General features: G+C 38.8%; 1 protein-coding gene across 4 annotated transcripts in view; it reads left to right on the top strand.

Annotated features, from left to right (window-relative positions):
• Nucleotides 1-185: 185 nt before the first annotated feature.
• Nucleotides 186-14,150, top strand: part of TPR (translocated promoter region, nuclear basket protein) — a 40,814-nt gene continuing 26,849 nt past the window's right edge. For all 4 annotated transcript variants that reach the window (XM_062003192.1, XM_062003194.1, XM_062003193.1 and 1 more), the window contains exons 1-15: nucleotides 186-388; nucleotides 2,064-2,168; nucleotides 2,828-2,901; nucleotides 4,118-4,214; nucleotides 4,569-4,672; nucleotides 5,344-5,508; nucleotides 5,956-6,048; nucleotides 7,552-7,632; nucleotides 8,724-8,811; nucleotides 9,506-9,646; nucleotides 10,613-10,704; nucleotides 11,501-11,698; nucleotides 12,217-12,324; nucleotides 12,827-13,053; nucleotides 13,746-13,909. In XM_062003192.1, coding sequence (XP_061859176.1) covers nucleotides 238-388; nucleotides 2,064-2,168; nucleotides 2,828-2,901; nucleotides 4,118-4,214; nucleotides 4,569-4,672; nucleotides 5,344-5,508; nucleotides 5,956-6,048; nucleotides 7,552-7,632; nucleotides 8,724-8,811; nucleotides 9,506-9,646; nucleotides 10,613-10,704; nucleotides 11,501-11,698; nucleotides 12,217-12,324; nucleotides 12,827-13,053; nucleotides 13,746-13,909 — 1,888 coding nt within the window. In that variant the 5' untranslated portion in view covers nucleotides 186-237. The remainder of the gene's footprint in view (nucleotides 389-2,063; nucleotides 2,169-2,827; nucleotides 2,902-4,117; nucleotides 4,215-4,568; nucleotides 4,673-5,343; nucleotides 5,509-5,955; nucleotides 6,049-7,551; nucleotides 7,633-8,723; nucleotides 8,812-9,505; nucleotides 9,647-10,612; nucleotides 10,705-11,500; nucleotides 11,699-12,216; nucleotides 12,325-12,826; nucleotides 13,054-13,745; nucleotides 13,910-14,150) is intronic.

Here is a 14,150-nt window from a genome sequence, read left to right as displayed (position 1 = left end):
CACGGCTGCGGCGGATTTAGCGCCCGAGCAGCCAGGGCCGCCGCACTCGGCATGGCCCCGCCCTACAGGAAACGGGTCGGCGTGCGGCTGCGCGGAGCGCTGCCGGGAAAACTCCACTTCCCATAGTGCCGCGGGGTCCGGTGCACGTCCTGCGCGCGCGGCGGTGCGGCGGCTGCGCAGGGGGGCGCGGCGCCGCCGGTGGCGGACAGGCCGGGCGGCGCAGCGGCGGCGTGCAAGATGGCGGCCGTGCTGCAGCAGGTTCTGGAGCGGGCCGAGCTCTCCAAGCTGCCCAAGCCGGTGCAGGGGAAGCTGGAGCGCTTCCTGGCCGATCAGCAGAGCGAGATCGACGGGCTCCGAGCCAGGCATGAGCGCTTCAAGGTGGACAGCGGTGAGTGCGGGGAGGGGAAAACGGGGAGAAGGGGAGCGGAGGCGAGGGGGCAGGGGGAACGAGGCAAGGGCCAGGACGCTCCGTGCGAGGGGGCTGCGCTGCCCCAGGATTGAGCAGTATCCGCTTCTGCCGGGACTCGACAGGGGCAGCGAGTCAATGGCTTGGCAACAGACGAGTAGGGGAGGGCCGGGCCGGGTGCCCCATTCTCCGACGCGCTTTTGGCGCGCAGCAGTATCGTGGTCCCCTGTGATGATCGGACTGAGGGGGATAGGGCTGGGCCTAACGGGGCGTTGTGGTCTTCGAAACCTTTTTTCAGGGGGTGACCTGTGGCCAGTGAGGTGGGTGTGTGCGTCCGCTGTATAGGAAGGGGCCATTGGGCGGCGGGGCTGGCCCTGGCTTGGCAAGTTCATCCCCGTGGGGTTTTTCTCTCGCTTTTGCTTGGCGAGAGGAGTCTGGGTTTTGGTTGTTTTTTTTCTTTCCTTTTTCAAAAGACTATTTAGGGTTAAAACTCCATTCAAAATGGGCTTAAAGAACATATCTTGGTCAAATTTTCAACAGCGTTGATATGTTTCAGTCTGCTTTGATCGTTACTGTGGAAGAGAAATATTGATTTGTTTATCCAGCTCTCAAATATCTTTGGGTTTATATCACTTCTTTTAAATTACATGTCACAGGCTGTAACATTTCTGTACAATGCTCCTGATAGAATCAACGTTTTTATATTGCTTTGGAGGTCACTTGATCACAGAAAAATAAGGCTAGTAGAGAACTGGACTAAAAATGTTGAAGAATGTAAATGAGTGTAAGCATTGGGCAGGGTTATGAATATGAGATAATTTATTGGGCAGGTGAACATACTTTGAATGCAAAATTTAACTCCACCTTTCCTTCAGCTTTTCTGTCTTTTTTAATGGTAAAAGTCTTGCTAAAGTAAAACGAAGTGTAGTGTAAATTAAGGTAACACAGATTTTTAGCAAGTTAGTTTCAGGTCAGTTCTTCTTGTATGTGGCTGCAGGGAAGACATTATTTAAAATTGTGAGATGTGTTAGGAAACATAAATAAAATGCCCTCAGTACTTCCTTAGAAGCCCACCATGTCTGAGAGTGAGGTTAGTTCTACTTTTATACAGCATTTGGCGGTTAAGCTCTATGACATGGTTACTCTTTCAGATAACCAAAGTTTAGGTCAAATAGAGCTTTTTTTCAGTGCTGTGGGATATGGAGCATAGAGCACAAGAGTTGATTTCTGGAAGTCTTCATTGCAGTTTTTTAAAATCAAATCCTAGGTCTATGTGGATTTTATTGTATGTGTATAGAATTAAGCTCCAGGTAAAAGCAGTTTTAAGTTGATGAGACCTCAGTGCATAGTTGTGCTGATACAGTGTTCTCTAGCTACCCCAACCATGTTAAATAATTCTTAGCATAAATTGGGCTAATATTTTGTGGATCATTTGTGAAAACATATTACTTTTTATGATAACAAAAGGTTTTAAGTGATGTTAATTCAGTGTGGAAATGCATATTTTTGTCTTCAAGTTTTTCTTCAAATTCTGCTGTAGTCTTATTATTTTAAAATATCCTCTGTATTTATAATATTCTCTATTAAAGATGGTCATAATAATCATTGATAAAGGTGAAAAATAAAGTTCTATTAAGATAGCATTGTTATTTTGCAGAACAACAGTACTTTGAAGTAGAAAAACGTCTGGCTCAAAGTCAGGAGAGACTTGTGAATGAGACGCAAGAATGTCAAACTCTCCGTGAGGAGCTTAAAAAACTTCGTAAGTATAACTGTACATTCTTATGGTTGGTCAGGGTATTCATTCTTTAGTCCACTGTTATGCTGAAATGCTTGGAATTTTAAGTAGGAGTTGAAAATCCATTCATCAACTATATTTGTTGTTTCTGCGAGCAGCGACCTGTTTGACTTTTGTGTTCAAGTCAACAAAAAAATCCCAAAGCCTTTGCTTTTTAGTTTTTGCAGTCATTGTACTGCAGTAGGTTATAGAGTCATAGAATGTTAGGGGTTGGAAGGGACCACCCCCCCTGCAGGAGCAGATCAACCTAGGTCAGGTCACATAGGAACATGTCCAGGTGGGTCTTGAGGACCTCTAAGGAAGGAGACTCCTCACCCTCCCTGGGCAGCCTGTGCCAATGTTCCCTCACCTGCACAGTAAAATAGTTATTTCTTGGATTTAAATGGAACTTTTTGTGTTCCAGCTTCACTGATCTTCACAATAAATGCCTCTGCTCAAAGGATGGAATTAGTTTGGCACAGTATTACTTGTGTAATCCATAGTGAAGTTTTGAATTCTTCTGTTTGGGTTTTTTTTTTTTTAATCTTGATAAGGGAAATTTTAGCTTAACTATATTTGGAGAATGAATCTTGCCATAATGTTGCAGTGGAGATTCCTCATTGTTATTTCTTCTTATCCAACAGATGAACAGTTGAAGACACTGAATGAGAAGAATAAAGAACTTGAAGCTGCTCAGGATCGTAATGCAGCCATCCAGGTACTGGAAGAACTTAACAATAAGTTGAAAACTTTGGTTCACCTTTCTCATTGCAGCAAAGAATGCAAGAAATTTCCAAACTGGACTGTACAGTATAAGTATGTAGTGATGTAGATATTTACATGTCCATATGGCTGTGTGCACAGCAAAATTGTTTGGGGTTTTAAGTAAATGCTCGTGTTATAGCAAAGTGAATTACAGGGGAACGTGTCAGATCAGATAGTCTAACTGAAACCTGTTGTGAAGAGACTTGAATCTGAACCTCAAATATCAGACCAAGGTGTAAGGAAGAGTTCTGTCTTTTCCCACACTCGCACACAGTTTTCCTTGTATTCTGCTCAAAAGTCTTGGGCTTGCAGAAGAAGTAACTTCAGCTGACGGTGGACACTGTGATTGTTTCCCCAGAGGGGCTTACCTGGGCCTAGTTGAAGTAGCACATATTGACAGTTTTGAAGGCAGAGGCAGTATTGTAGCTAGTAAATGTTCCAAGTCTGTTGTCTTTTATTGGATTTTGATATTGATTTTTTTGCACGTGGTCATGCCTTGGTTACTCTGTAACCACTTTTATTTAACTGTTTTATTAAACCATTTCAGTGAAGTCTTTGCTATCAAACTTGTCTTTCAAAGAATATTGAAATTAGATGCAATTTTGAACAGTTCCTGTTGCTGGTTTTGGATTTCTATCAGGCCTTTAGTTTATTCTAATCTTCATTCAAATACAGCTAGAACCAGAGAGAGTCTTGTGGAGGTCTGGATCTCTCTGTGCCAGCTGAAAACAGCCTATTCAGGATGCTGGTCTTGAGGGCTGTGTGATATGTCTCTCATCTTTGCTGTATAATCTTCTGTATCATGGCAGCATTTCACATTTAACTACAAAGGGACAGCTGGATGTTACTATCAGAGTCATTGGGGGGGTGGGGGCAGGGAAACGAGTAATTGAAATGTATTGGGAGTTAGGCACTGGAAGAAAAAGGTATATTAACTTGCATTTGTTTGAATTGTATACCCAAACATGATAGAAAAGTGGAAGAAGCCATGTTTTCATACTACATAGTTTAGGCTAATTCAACTGCCCACTAAGCTTTTTGTCGCACTTTTTGTTTGGCGGGATTAACTTACTGTGCTTTAGCATTGCTTCTCTCTGTGTAAGTAGTGACTATAAACTATTATGGAAAGCTGTTCACGTTCTTTATTGCTCTTTTGGTTTTTTTTCCAGACACATTTAAGTAGAGAAAAAGAAGAACTGGAAGCTGAAAAGAGAGATTTGGTTCGAACAAGTGAAAGACGATCTCAGGAAGTCGAACATTTAAATGGTATAGCCAAAAGTATATTAACAATATACTTTAGTGCTTAATTGTGCTAAATAACAATTGAACTGGTATGGAGTATCCAGTTTGTATAAGCAACACCAAATAATGAATTATCAGGAAACAGTATTTACAGAAAAGGAAACAGGGCTGGAAATTATATGCTAATTGCAAAAAACCACAGCAATTTGATGCTTAGTTTTGTAGATCCAAAAACGTACATTATACAATACCTTATTGCATAGTATGCAATTACATACCTTATGTCTTGCCTCTTCTCGTTCTTTACAATTTACTTAAGATGAGTAATTGAAACTGTTATAAAGTTAGGGTTTTTTAACACTGATTACCCTCCTCCAGAGGATGTTAAACGTTTAAATGAAAAGCTTACAGAAGCGAACACAGAAAAGGTGAAACTTCAGTTAAAGTTGGATGAACTTCAGACATCAGATGTTTCCATGAAGGTAAGTAGTACTTCATATGCACAGTACATGTTAGCCTTCTAATAAGTAGTTCTTTGTGTGATGTAATCATCATTTTGTCATTATAGACTTTGAAAGTAGGTCAAGTGTGCTCCTGTTATTTATAACAAATGATTTTATTATAAAATTGGTGGCAATGACAGGAAGTGAGACACATTTAAGGAAGACAAAAGGGCGTTGGGTTGGGCAGGCATGTCCGAGCCTCATTGGTGGCAAAGGTGATGATTTCTACCTTGGAAGAAGGATTCCAGGTCCATGAAAGTAGGTAGAAAGGAGAAAAAGAATAATTTGTGAACCTGTCCCACCTTGTGGGGCAGAATAAACTCCATGGAGAGCTGGAAGAGAGGAAGAAATGCAGAAAGAGGAGGAAAACTACGATACCTTTAATTTATTATATTTAATTAGATATTAATCTAGCTCAAGTTCCCAGCTAATATATGTTGAGGAAACTACCTCAAGTTTCAAGAAGTTCTTGTAGTTTCACACTAGGAAGTTAATATTACAAATGTAATAAAGAACACTGCCTGTCATTTGGTACCATTTACCAAAATAGAGTATGTTTTTGGTCTTCCTCCTCTGATCATAGTGCTTCGATTAGTTGCTTTATTTTCTGTGGGACCACTACAATTATGATAATGCAACTTTCTTTTTAGTTCCGTGAAAAAAGGTTAGAGCAAGAAAAAGAACTACTGCAGAACCAAAACACGTGGCTGAATGCTGAATTAAAAGCCAAAACAGATGAACTTCTACATACTGCCAGGGAGAAAGGCAATGAAATCTTGGAGCTTAAATGTAATCTGGAGAACAAGAAGGAGGAGGTAGTGTAATTACGGAGTGCTTTTGCCGTTGTTTCTTATAAATTTTACATCTTGATTACAAGACCAAGTATTGTAATACTGTATTTGAGTTTTTTGTAAGTGTGTTTTGCAGTTAATTAGGAGGTGTTCTTTCTTCTAACTTGTGATTTTTAAGGAGTACCTATAGTTACCATTTTCTAAAAAATGTAAGATATTAATTATAAACTAGAAATTTTGGAGTCACTGATAACAAAGGTATTAGTGGTGTATTACTATTAAAATATATAGGAATACAGTTCTTCATAAGGAGAAGGGTAGAAGACTGCTGGAAGAAGTAGCCATTTATGCTTTTTCTGGAACTTTGGTGGGAGGTTTAAAGTAAAAACACCATGAGATGGGTGTTTTCCCAAATAAACCGGACTGGAAAGACAAATTTATACATGATGTTCTCATTTCTTCTTGGAACAGGTTTCCCGAATGGAGGAACAGGTAAATAGCTTAAAACAGTCAAATGAAAATCTTCAGAAGCACGTAGAAGACCTTCTGAGTAAACTGAAGGAGGTAAGGCAACTTGAAATCTATGTGAAACAGCATTACAGTTGCTTCTACAAATTAAAAACCAAAATACAAAGTAGTCAATGACAATGGCTTGACATGTTTGTTCGTAATTACATAGTCAACAGTTGACTAGTTTTTAATAGAGCTCTAGTTAGCTAGCTTTTTGTTGTGGTTTAACCCCAGCCAGCAACTAAGCTTATTCACACTGTGCCCTCCACTGTAAAGGGGAAGAGAATCATTAAAAAAAAATCCTAAAACTCAGGAGCTGAGATAAGAGCTGCCAAATACTTAAAATGAAAGAAAATGTAATATTAAAATAATAATGATAGTAGTAGTAATAATATAACAGAGAAATAAAACACAAGGAGAGAAAAAAACCAAACCCAACCAAAAGAAGTAATGTACAATGCAGTTGCTCCCCACCCACTGACAACCCATGCCTGAGCAGCCATCCACCTCTTCTCACCATTTCCTTCCAGTTGGTATACCAAGTATGATGTTCTCTGATATGGAACGTCCTGGCTATTTCTGGTCAGCTGTCCAGGCTGTGCTCTCCACAGGCTTCTTGTGCACCCCCAGTCCACTCACTAGCAGGGCAGGGTGAGAAGCAGAAATAGCCTTGATGCTGTGTAAGCACTGCTCAACAACAACCAAAACATCCCTTTTATCAACATTCTTCTCAGCTTAAACAACAGGTTGTTCTTGGGAGGGAACAACCCCATGCACCAGTATAGGCTGGGGGTCGAACTGCTGAAAAGCAGCTCTGGAGAGAGAGACCTGGGAGTCCTGATTGATAATAAACTAAATATGAGCCAGCAATGTGCCCTCGTGGCCGAGGCGGCCAATGGCATCCTGGGATGCATCAAGAAGAGTGTGGCCAGCAGGTCAAGGGAGGTTCTTCTCCCCCTCTACTCTGCCCTGGTGAGGCCTCATTGGAGTCCTGTGTCCATTTCTGGGCTCCTCAGCTCAAGAGGGACAGGGAGCTGCTGGAGAGAGTCCAGCACAGGACCGCCAAGATGATCAAGGGTATAGAACATCTTTCATACGAGGAAAGGCTGCAGGAGCTGGGACTGTTTAGTCTGGAGAAGAGGAGATTGAGGGGTGATGTTATTAACATTTATAAATATCTAAAGGGTGGGTGTCAGGAGGTTGGGACATGCCTCTTTTCTATAGTAGATAGTAACAGGACAAGGGGTAATGGGATGAAGCTGGAACTCAAAAAGTTCCACTTAAACATAAGAAAAAACTATTTCACTGTAAGAGTGACGGAGCCCTGGCACAGGCTGCCCAGTGGGGTTGTGGAGTCTCCTTCCTTGGAGGTCTTCAAGACCTGCCTGGAAATGTTCCTATGCGACCTGATCTAGGTGAACCTGCTTCTGCAGGGGAATTGGACTAGATGATCTCTAAAGGTCCCTTCCAACGCTGACCATTCTATGATTCTATGAAAATGTGTGAAATGGAAGTAGTGAAATGCTCCTCCACTCTGTCTCTTCTTTAATTTACTAGGGAAAAGAACAGCAAGCTAGTATGGAGGAAAGATTCCACAATGAACTGAATGCCCACATAAAATTATCTAATTTGTATAAGGTGAGTCTATTTTTTTATCAGTGTATATTAGTATTACCTGGGGGTAAAACTTAGTGTTAAATGTCATACAGGCCAATTTGGGGTGGGTTTTTTTTCCCTCAAAGTGTGGGGAAAACATTGTGAAATTCCCAAAACATTGTTTTATTTGCTGCTGTCTTGGTGTGTGAAATCTTACATTGTTTGAATTGGCTTGTAGATTTAAGTAAAACAGGTTAAAATAGTTATTTTATGCTCAGTGTGATGATACTATTTCACTTTTGAGGTGAGGGAGCTCTGGCACAGGCTGTCCAGAGAAGGTGTGGAGTCTCCTTCTCTGGATGTTTTCAAAACCCGCGTGGACGTGTTCCTGTGTGACCTGATCTAGGTGGACCTGCTTGAGCAGGGGGGTTAGACTGGATGGTCTCTAGAGATCCCTTCCAATCCTTACCATTCTGTGATGTCTTATGACTACATTAGAGATATTTCTGAGTTTGGTTAGAAGTTCCTTTCAAATAAGACTGCAAGTGTTAGTGATCCGATTAAGACACAGATGAATGTCTTGTTATGCATATTAGATTCACAGATTAATTGGTTCTGTTTCCTGAATTTCCTTGCACAGATACTAACATAAACATTCTGCCCCACTTCCATTCTGCCTTAATGCTTTCATGAGGTGTAAACTGATGCCCTTTCATTGCACAGAAGTCCATCGTGAACTTGTCTGGAGCATAATGCATTACTTTTGACCATCTAATTTGGTTTTATTTTGTTTTCTTTATTCCTATTCATTCATCCCTTTATTATAGAATCATTGATTTGAAGAGACTTAAAGGTTTGTTTTCAGCTTAACATAGGGTTTGCTATGTAATTCTAACTGTTGACATATTTGTCTGACCTGACATTTTAAACATTGGGATTGCGTACCCTCCCTTGGGAGCCTATTCTGAGACTTCACTGATTAGCAAGAATTGAATCAACCTTATTTCAGTTACCTCTTGCAGAATTGCTGAAGTATTGTACAGTCTTGCACTTGTGAGATCTCCGTTTTTATTTTGATTTGTCATATAGCCCTTGCTGTGTACTAAGAGATTAAATAAAATGTTTTTATTTAGAGTGCTGCTGATGACTCGGAGGCAAAAAGCAATGAACTGACGGGAGCAGTGGAAGAGCTGCACAAGCTCCTCAAGGAAGCAGGTGAAGGTAAGCTGTGAGAAATGTCTGGTGGAGCAGAACAGTTGCATTCCTTTGAAACTATCTGCATGCACTGAAAAATAGCTATTGAGCCTTTATGAAGGGAACTTCATTAGGCTTTTGGGATGATGCAAACATAAGTAATTTTGTGCCAAAAAAAATACCTGACTAGTTGAATTTACCTGGAATTTTATTTTGAATATTGATTAAAGGATCTGATTTTGCAAGACAAAATTTTATGTCCTTGTTTTACATTCCTTTTCACCAATAAACGGACAGTTCATGTTTTAACCCCCTTCTAAGCAAAGGTGATAGGCAGTAGTTCATACTTCTGTCAGAGAATCACAGAAGAGTCATAGATCTGGATTTGGAAGGAACCCATAAGGATTATCAAGTCCCAACTCCCTGCTCCTCGAAGGAAAATGCTGCTGAATTTTTTTATCAGCATGAGCTTACTCTCTCTGGAGTCATGGAGTAGTTTGAATTGGAAGGGACCTTGAAGATCATCTAGTCCAACCCTCCTGCCATGGACAGGGACACCTTCCACTAGACTAGGTCGCTCAAAGCCCCCTCCAACTTGACCTTGATCTGCTTTTGTAGGTCATTCAGAGTAAAATTTAAGGTACAAATGCAATTTTGGACCTTTATAAAAGAAGTAAAAACAACCACAACACAGCAAACGGCTTGTCTGATTCAATTTTAGCTAATAAAGCAACCCAAGAACATTTGGCTGAGATGGAAGAGTCAAAAGCTGTAATGGAAAAAGAACTAAGAGAGAAGATCAGTAAACTGGAGAAGGAGCTGGAGAATGCAAATGATTTATTGTCCGCTACAAAGCGCAAAGGTAGGGATAACACTGGGAAGTAGAACACATAAAGCCTCAGGCTTTCTATTCTCTTGTGTGAAAATACCGTGCTGAATTTCTATAGGAAGTAAGTGCATTAATCTTAATTAATCTTAGGTCATTTATCATAATGAATTTAAAAAAAGCTTTTTCATGTGTCTTTATGTATGTGAAAATATGTACTTTTTTTTTCCCCACCAGAAGATGCGCTTCTATTGAAATCTTATTTGAAGTTCTTTTTTTAACATGACTTACTCTTTCAGAGAAAAGGGAGAGGAAATATTTCCTTTTGTCTGAATCGTCACTCATTTAATGTTTTCCAGAAGAGGGAACTGCAGATGATAAACTGTCCTTATTTTCCTCTTTAAAATACAAAAGACAACAGAAAACAAACCTCTGCCCTTAAATTTCTGTTTAACATTATATTTTACGCAGTATTAAACTATTTAAAAGAATAGTTTATTTGCTACATATGAGTAATTTCAAAAGGAAAGAGAGAGCAGAGCAGGAGGGAACAGGGGGCATGAATTACGTTTGCTATATCCCTGTGTTGGTTTAATGCAAGTAAAACAATGCACTGCCACTCTGGCCCTTTGGTAATTTGCTAAGAAATCTGATGTTAAGCTTTGCTCCAGCTATTTCAATTGCTTACATTCAGAAATTAACTGAATATTAAGAGTCTAATAGCAAAAGCTTTTCATCATTGCAAGTTAAACTAGTCAGAAGTGTTGGTAACGTATGACATCGAGCATTGTATACAATACTAATCAGTTGCACATGTGTATGTATAGTAGAGATTACAGGAAAATCTTAAACCAGTAACTTTAAGGGCTTAAGATAGTAATTTAAAATACAATAGTTATAAAGCACAAAGGTGTATGAAGATGTACTTTATATTAATAAAGAATGTTAATGATGGGGATTATTGTAGCTTTTTAATGGTAATTGGTGGAATTATGTCTTCAGGAGCTATACTGTCTGAGGAGGAACTGGCAGCTATGTCTCCCACTGCTGCAGCAGTGGCTAAAGTAGTCAAGCCTGGAATGAAATTAACTGAGGTGAGAGAAACCTTTTCAGCTTCAAGACGCTTGAAATAAGAACAGATGTGCTATTCTATTGATGTTAGGGTGCAGACTTCATCCATTTGGTCTAAAGCCTGACTGAAGTCAGTGGTATCTCTTCATGCTGCAGAGGCAGTCTTCACTAGCTAAGTTATTTGGATCATTTTTTACATACTTTACAATTTTTCTTTAGTAGATCAAAACAGCTGTAGGATCTTTGAGTTCTCCTGGGGTTTTTTTTGTGCACATAAACTTATTTTCTTTTCACATATTTGACAGAAGCCTTTTTTTAATATTTACATAATTTTAAAATCTGTACTTACAGCTGTACATTTGGTTTATACTGGCAAATGAAACCCCATAAGGGTAACTTACACATATTCTAGGGGTTTTTAACACTTCTGTTTATACAATTTGTATTTTAATTTTGTTTTAGTCATTTTACCCAGCCATTAAATTGCTGTCTTTAAATTGTGCTTGCTGCTTTCTTTAGTGATACTAGTTTTTGTATTTTTATTACCTTAAACTTGCTTAAGATTAGTCCTTTTTATGTAGAATCTTTCTATTGCATACAGTTTGCCATTTTCAAATTAATAGGGATAACTGCTTTGCCATTGTATGAGTCCTAAAAACACATTGTTTTGAAAATCTAACTTATTTCTCTGATTTAACTAATTTTGAGTTGTATAAAATTATACTACATCAAGGTATGAATTGTGTAATTACCAGAGGCTCTTTTTTAAGAGGTCTGTCCAGATGTATCAAAAAACAAAGAAAAAATCTTTTGTTGCAGCTATACAATGCATATGTAGAAACTCAGGATCAGTTGCTTTTGGAAAAGCTGGAGAATAAGAGAATCAATAAATATTTGGATGAAATTGTGCAAGAAGTAGAAGCCAAAGCACCGATCTTAAAACGTCAGCGTGAAGAATTTGAACGTTCCCAAAAAGCTGTTGCTAGTCTGTCTGCAAAGCTTGAACAAGCTATGAAGGTCAGTGTAAGATAAAAACGCATGTGAATTTATGGAAAAAAAAAAAAAGCTTTATAATGTCTTAATCCTAATATCTGTTAGTAAATATATAAAATGGATCTTCCGGTCAGCTTCTATTGTGGGAAAATACCTGTTGAACTTTCTAGATTGCAATATACCAGACTGTTGAAAGTATTTTTGAGGACCAGCATTTTTCAGAGGTTTCTCTAGTGGTGACTAAAAATCTCTGATTTTCTGAGAGTAGAATTCATTATAAAAAAACTCCAGTTTTTGGCAATTTTAAGAAATAAAATTGGACTTTGATGCTCACTTTCTATTAGTTTTAATACCTACACTAATACATCAAGAAAGAGCATGTCTTGATTCCTAAATATGTAGAGTTTAACCTTTAGACCAAGCTTTAAGGTAGTAAAGAGCAGTTTGATTCACAAGGTATGTTTCTGCATGACGTTATCTTTCTGGAAAGGAATGTATCTGAGCTGAACTTCTATGTGTTCCTAATGTTTGTGTGCTTGCAGGAAATCCAACGATTGCAAGAGGATGCTGATAAAGCCAATAAGAATGCTTCTTTGCTTGAAAGAGAAAACCAGAGGCTGGAAGTACAAGTAAAAGATCTTTCACAGCAGGTAGAACAAACATTACTGTGATTAAATGTACTGTTTACAATTTATTTCTTAGTATGGCGCTGTATTGCCAAAGTTTACTTGGCGGTTATGTTCAGCCATAGTCATGTAGACTTAGATTGTTATAAGAGCCATAGTTATGTTAAAAGCTTCTCCTTAGGACAACATGGTACTTACATTTCTGCATACAGTATTGGAATAAGATTAGCTGGCTAGAAATGATACTGCTTTAGCATAATGTTAAACCTCTGGCATGGAAAACTCCCATAACTTCTTTTTCTGATTGGAATGTCCTGTGGTCTGTTCACAAAACCAAATACAGACTGTCTCCTTCTGACTTTCATGTAGTTTCCTTCTGTTAATCTGCTTTTCTATAATTGTCTTACATGGATTTATTGTTTGTATATTGTAGGAGAAAAATGCTTAATGTCCAAGTAATTTATTTCTAATATACTGTTTTTCTGAGTGAGCTCTTTAAATCTTACACTAGAATATTCTCTTTCAGATTCGTGTGCTTTTAATGGAACTTGAAGAAGCTAGAGGAAACCATGTGATTCGTGATGAAGAAGTGAGCTCCGCTGACATCAGCAGCTCTTCTGAAGTGATATCTCAGCATTTAGTCTCTTACAGAAATATTGAAGAGCTTCAGCAGCAGAATCAGCGTCTCTTGGTGGCTCTTCGAGAGCTGGGAGAGGCTAGAGAAAAAGAGGAGCAAGAAACAACATCAACTAAGTTAGTTATCAGTTTCTCCTGGTAAATTGTTTCTGCTAAGTAGTGACAGGGATTTATTGAAGCACTTTTCATTTTTTTGCTTCTGATTGTTAAAGATATATGCACATGTGAGTATACAGATGCTCATGGACAGATATGTAGTTCATAAAGGCAAGTTGTTGTTAAGCAACATTATCTCTAGGTTTAGATTAAAATGGCTTTATAGTTTTATATCTTGTAATAGGTCCCCTCATCAAAATCCAAAGTAACAGTAATTGTTGGTCTTTTGATGAATGTGATTTGACAAAAGAGAGTTGTTTTTCAAAAAAAAAAGATATTTTCATTCCCATTAGCTGAACAAAAAACTTGAGTTTGTGCATATCTAATTCATTCACTGCAAAGCCCAAAAATAATGTAGTTCTGTATTAGAAGTTCTTAGCCTAATTCTCTGCTCATGCTACTGACTGAATTTTTTCACATAAATAGGATTTCCTCTCTCCCGTTTTTCTTGGAAGGGGCCTACTTTGTAAACTACAAAATGACAAGCCCTAAGGCCAATCTTCCTCCAAGTCTATTCAAAAAACAAGGTGGTGCTTAACTTTCAAAGATGCAATAAATGTACGCTGAAGGACTTGTGGCAAAATGTAAGGGTTGTATCATCTTGGCGTGCCTTGCTGCGTATGTTACTGAAAAACAGTTTTTGTTGGCTTCAGAATTTCAGAGCTTCAGAGTCAGCTTGAGGAAGCTCTCAATGAGCTAGAAAAGCTGCGTGAATCACGTCATCATCAGTTGCAGCTTGTGGAGTCTATAGTTCGTCAGCGTGACATGTTCCGCATATTGTTGGCACAGACCACAGGAGCTATCATTCCTTTGCAAGGTAAGCTTCACCATTAAAAAAATGTACCTGTCATTTGTTATGAATTCTCAGTCATGGTGCTGTAATGGTGTTAATGTTATTTAAGATACTAAATTTGGATTTAGACATGTGATTTGTCTTTATAGTATTAATAACTTGCTATGTAATAACTGACACGTAGTAGTGACTATATGTGTTCTTGTAGCATGTTGGAGATACAAAGACTGAGTTGCTTGGGAGATGCCAAGGTTTTTCTAGCAAT

The sequence above is a fragment of the Colius striatus genome, chromosome 10, assembly GCF_028858725.1.
Source record: "Colius striatus isolate bColStr4 chromosome 10, bColStr4.1.hap1, whole genome shotgun sequence".
Lineage (NCBI taxonomy): Eukaryota > Metazoa > Chordata > Aves > Coliiformes > Coliidae > Colius > Colius striatus.
Note: the sequence above shows the minus strand (reverse complement) of the source record. Positions and strands in the feature narration are given on the sequence as shown.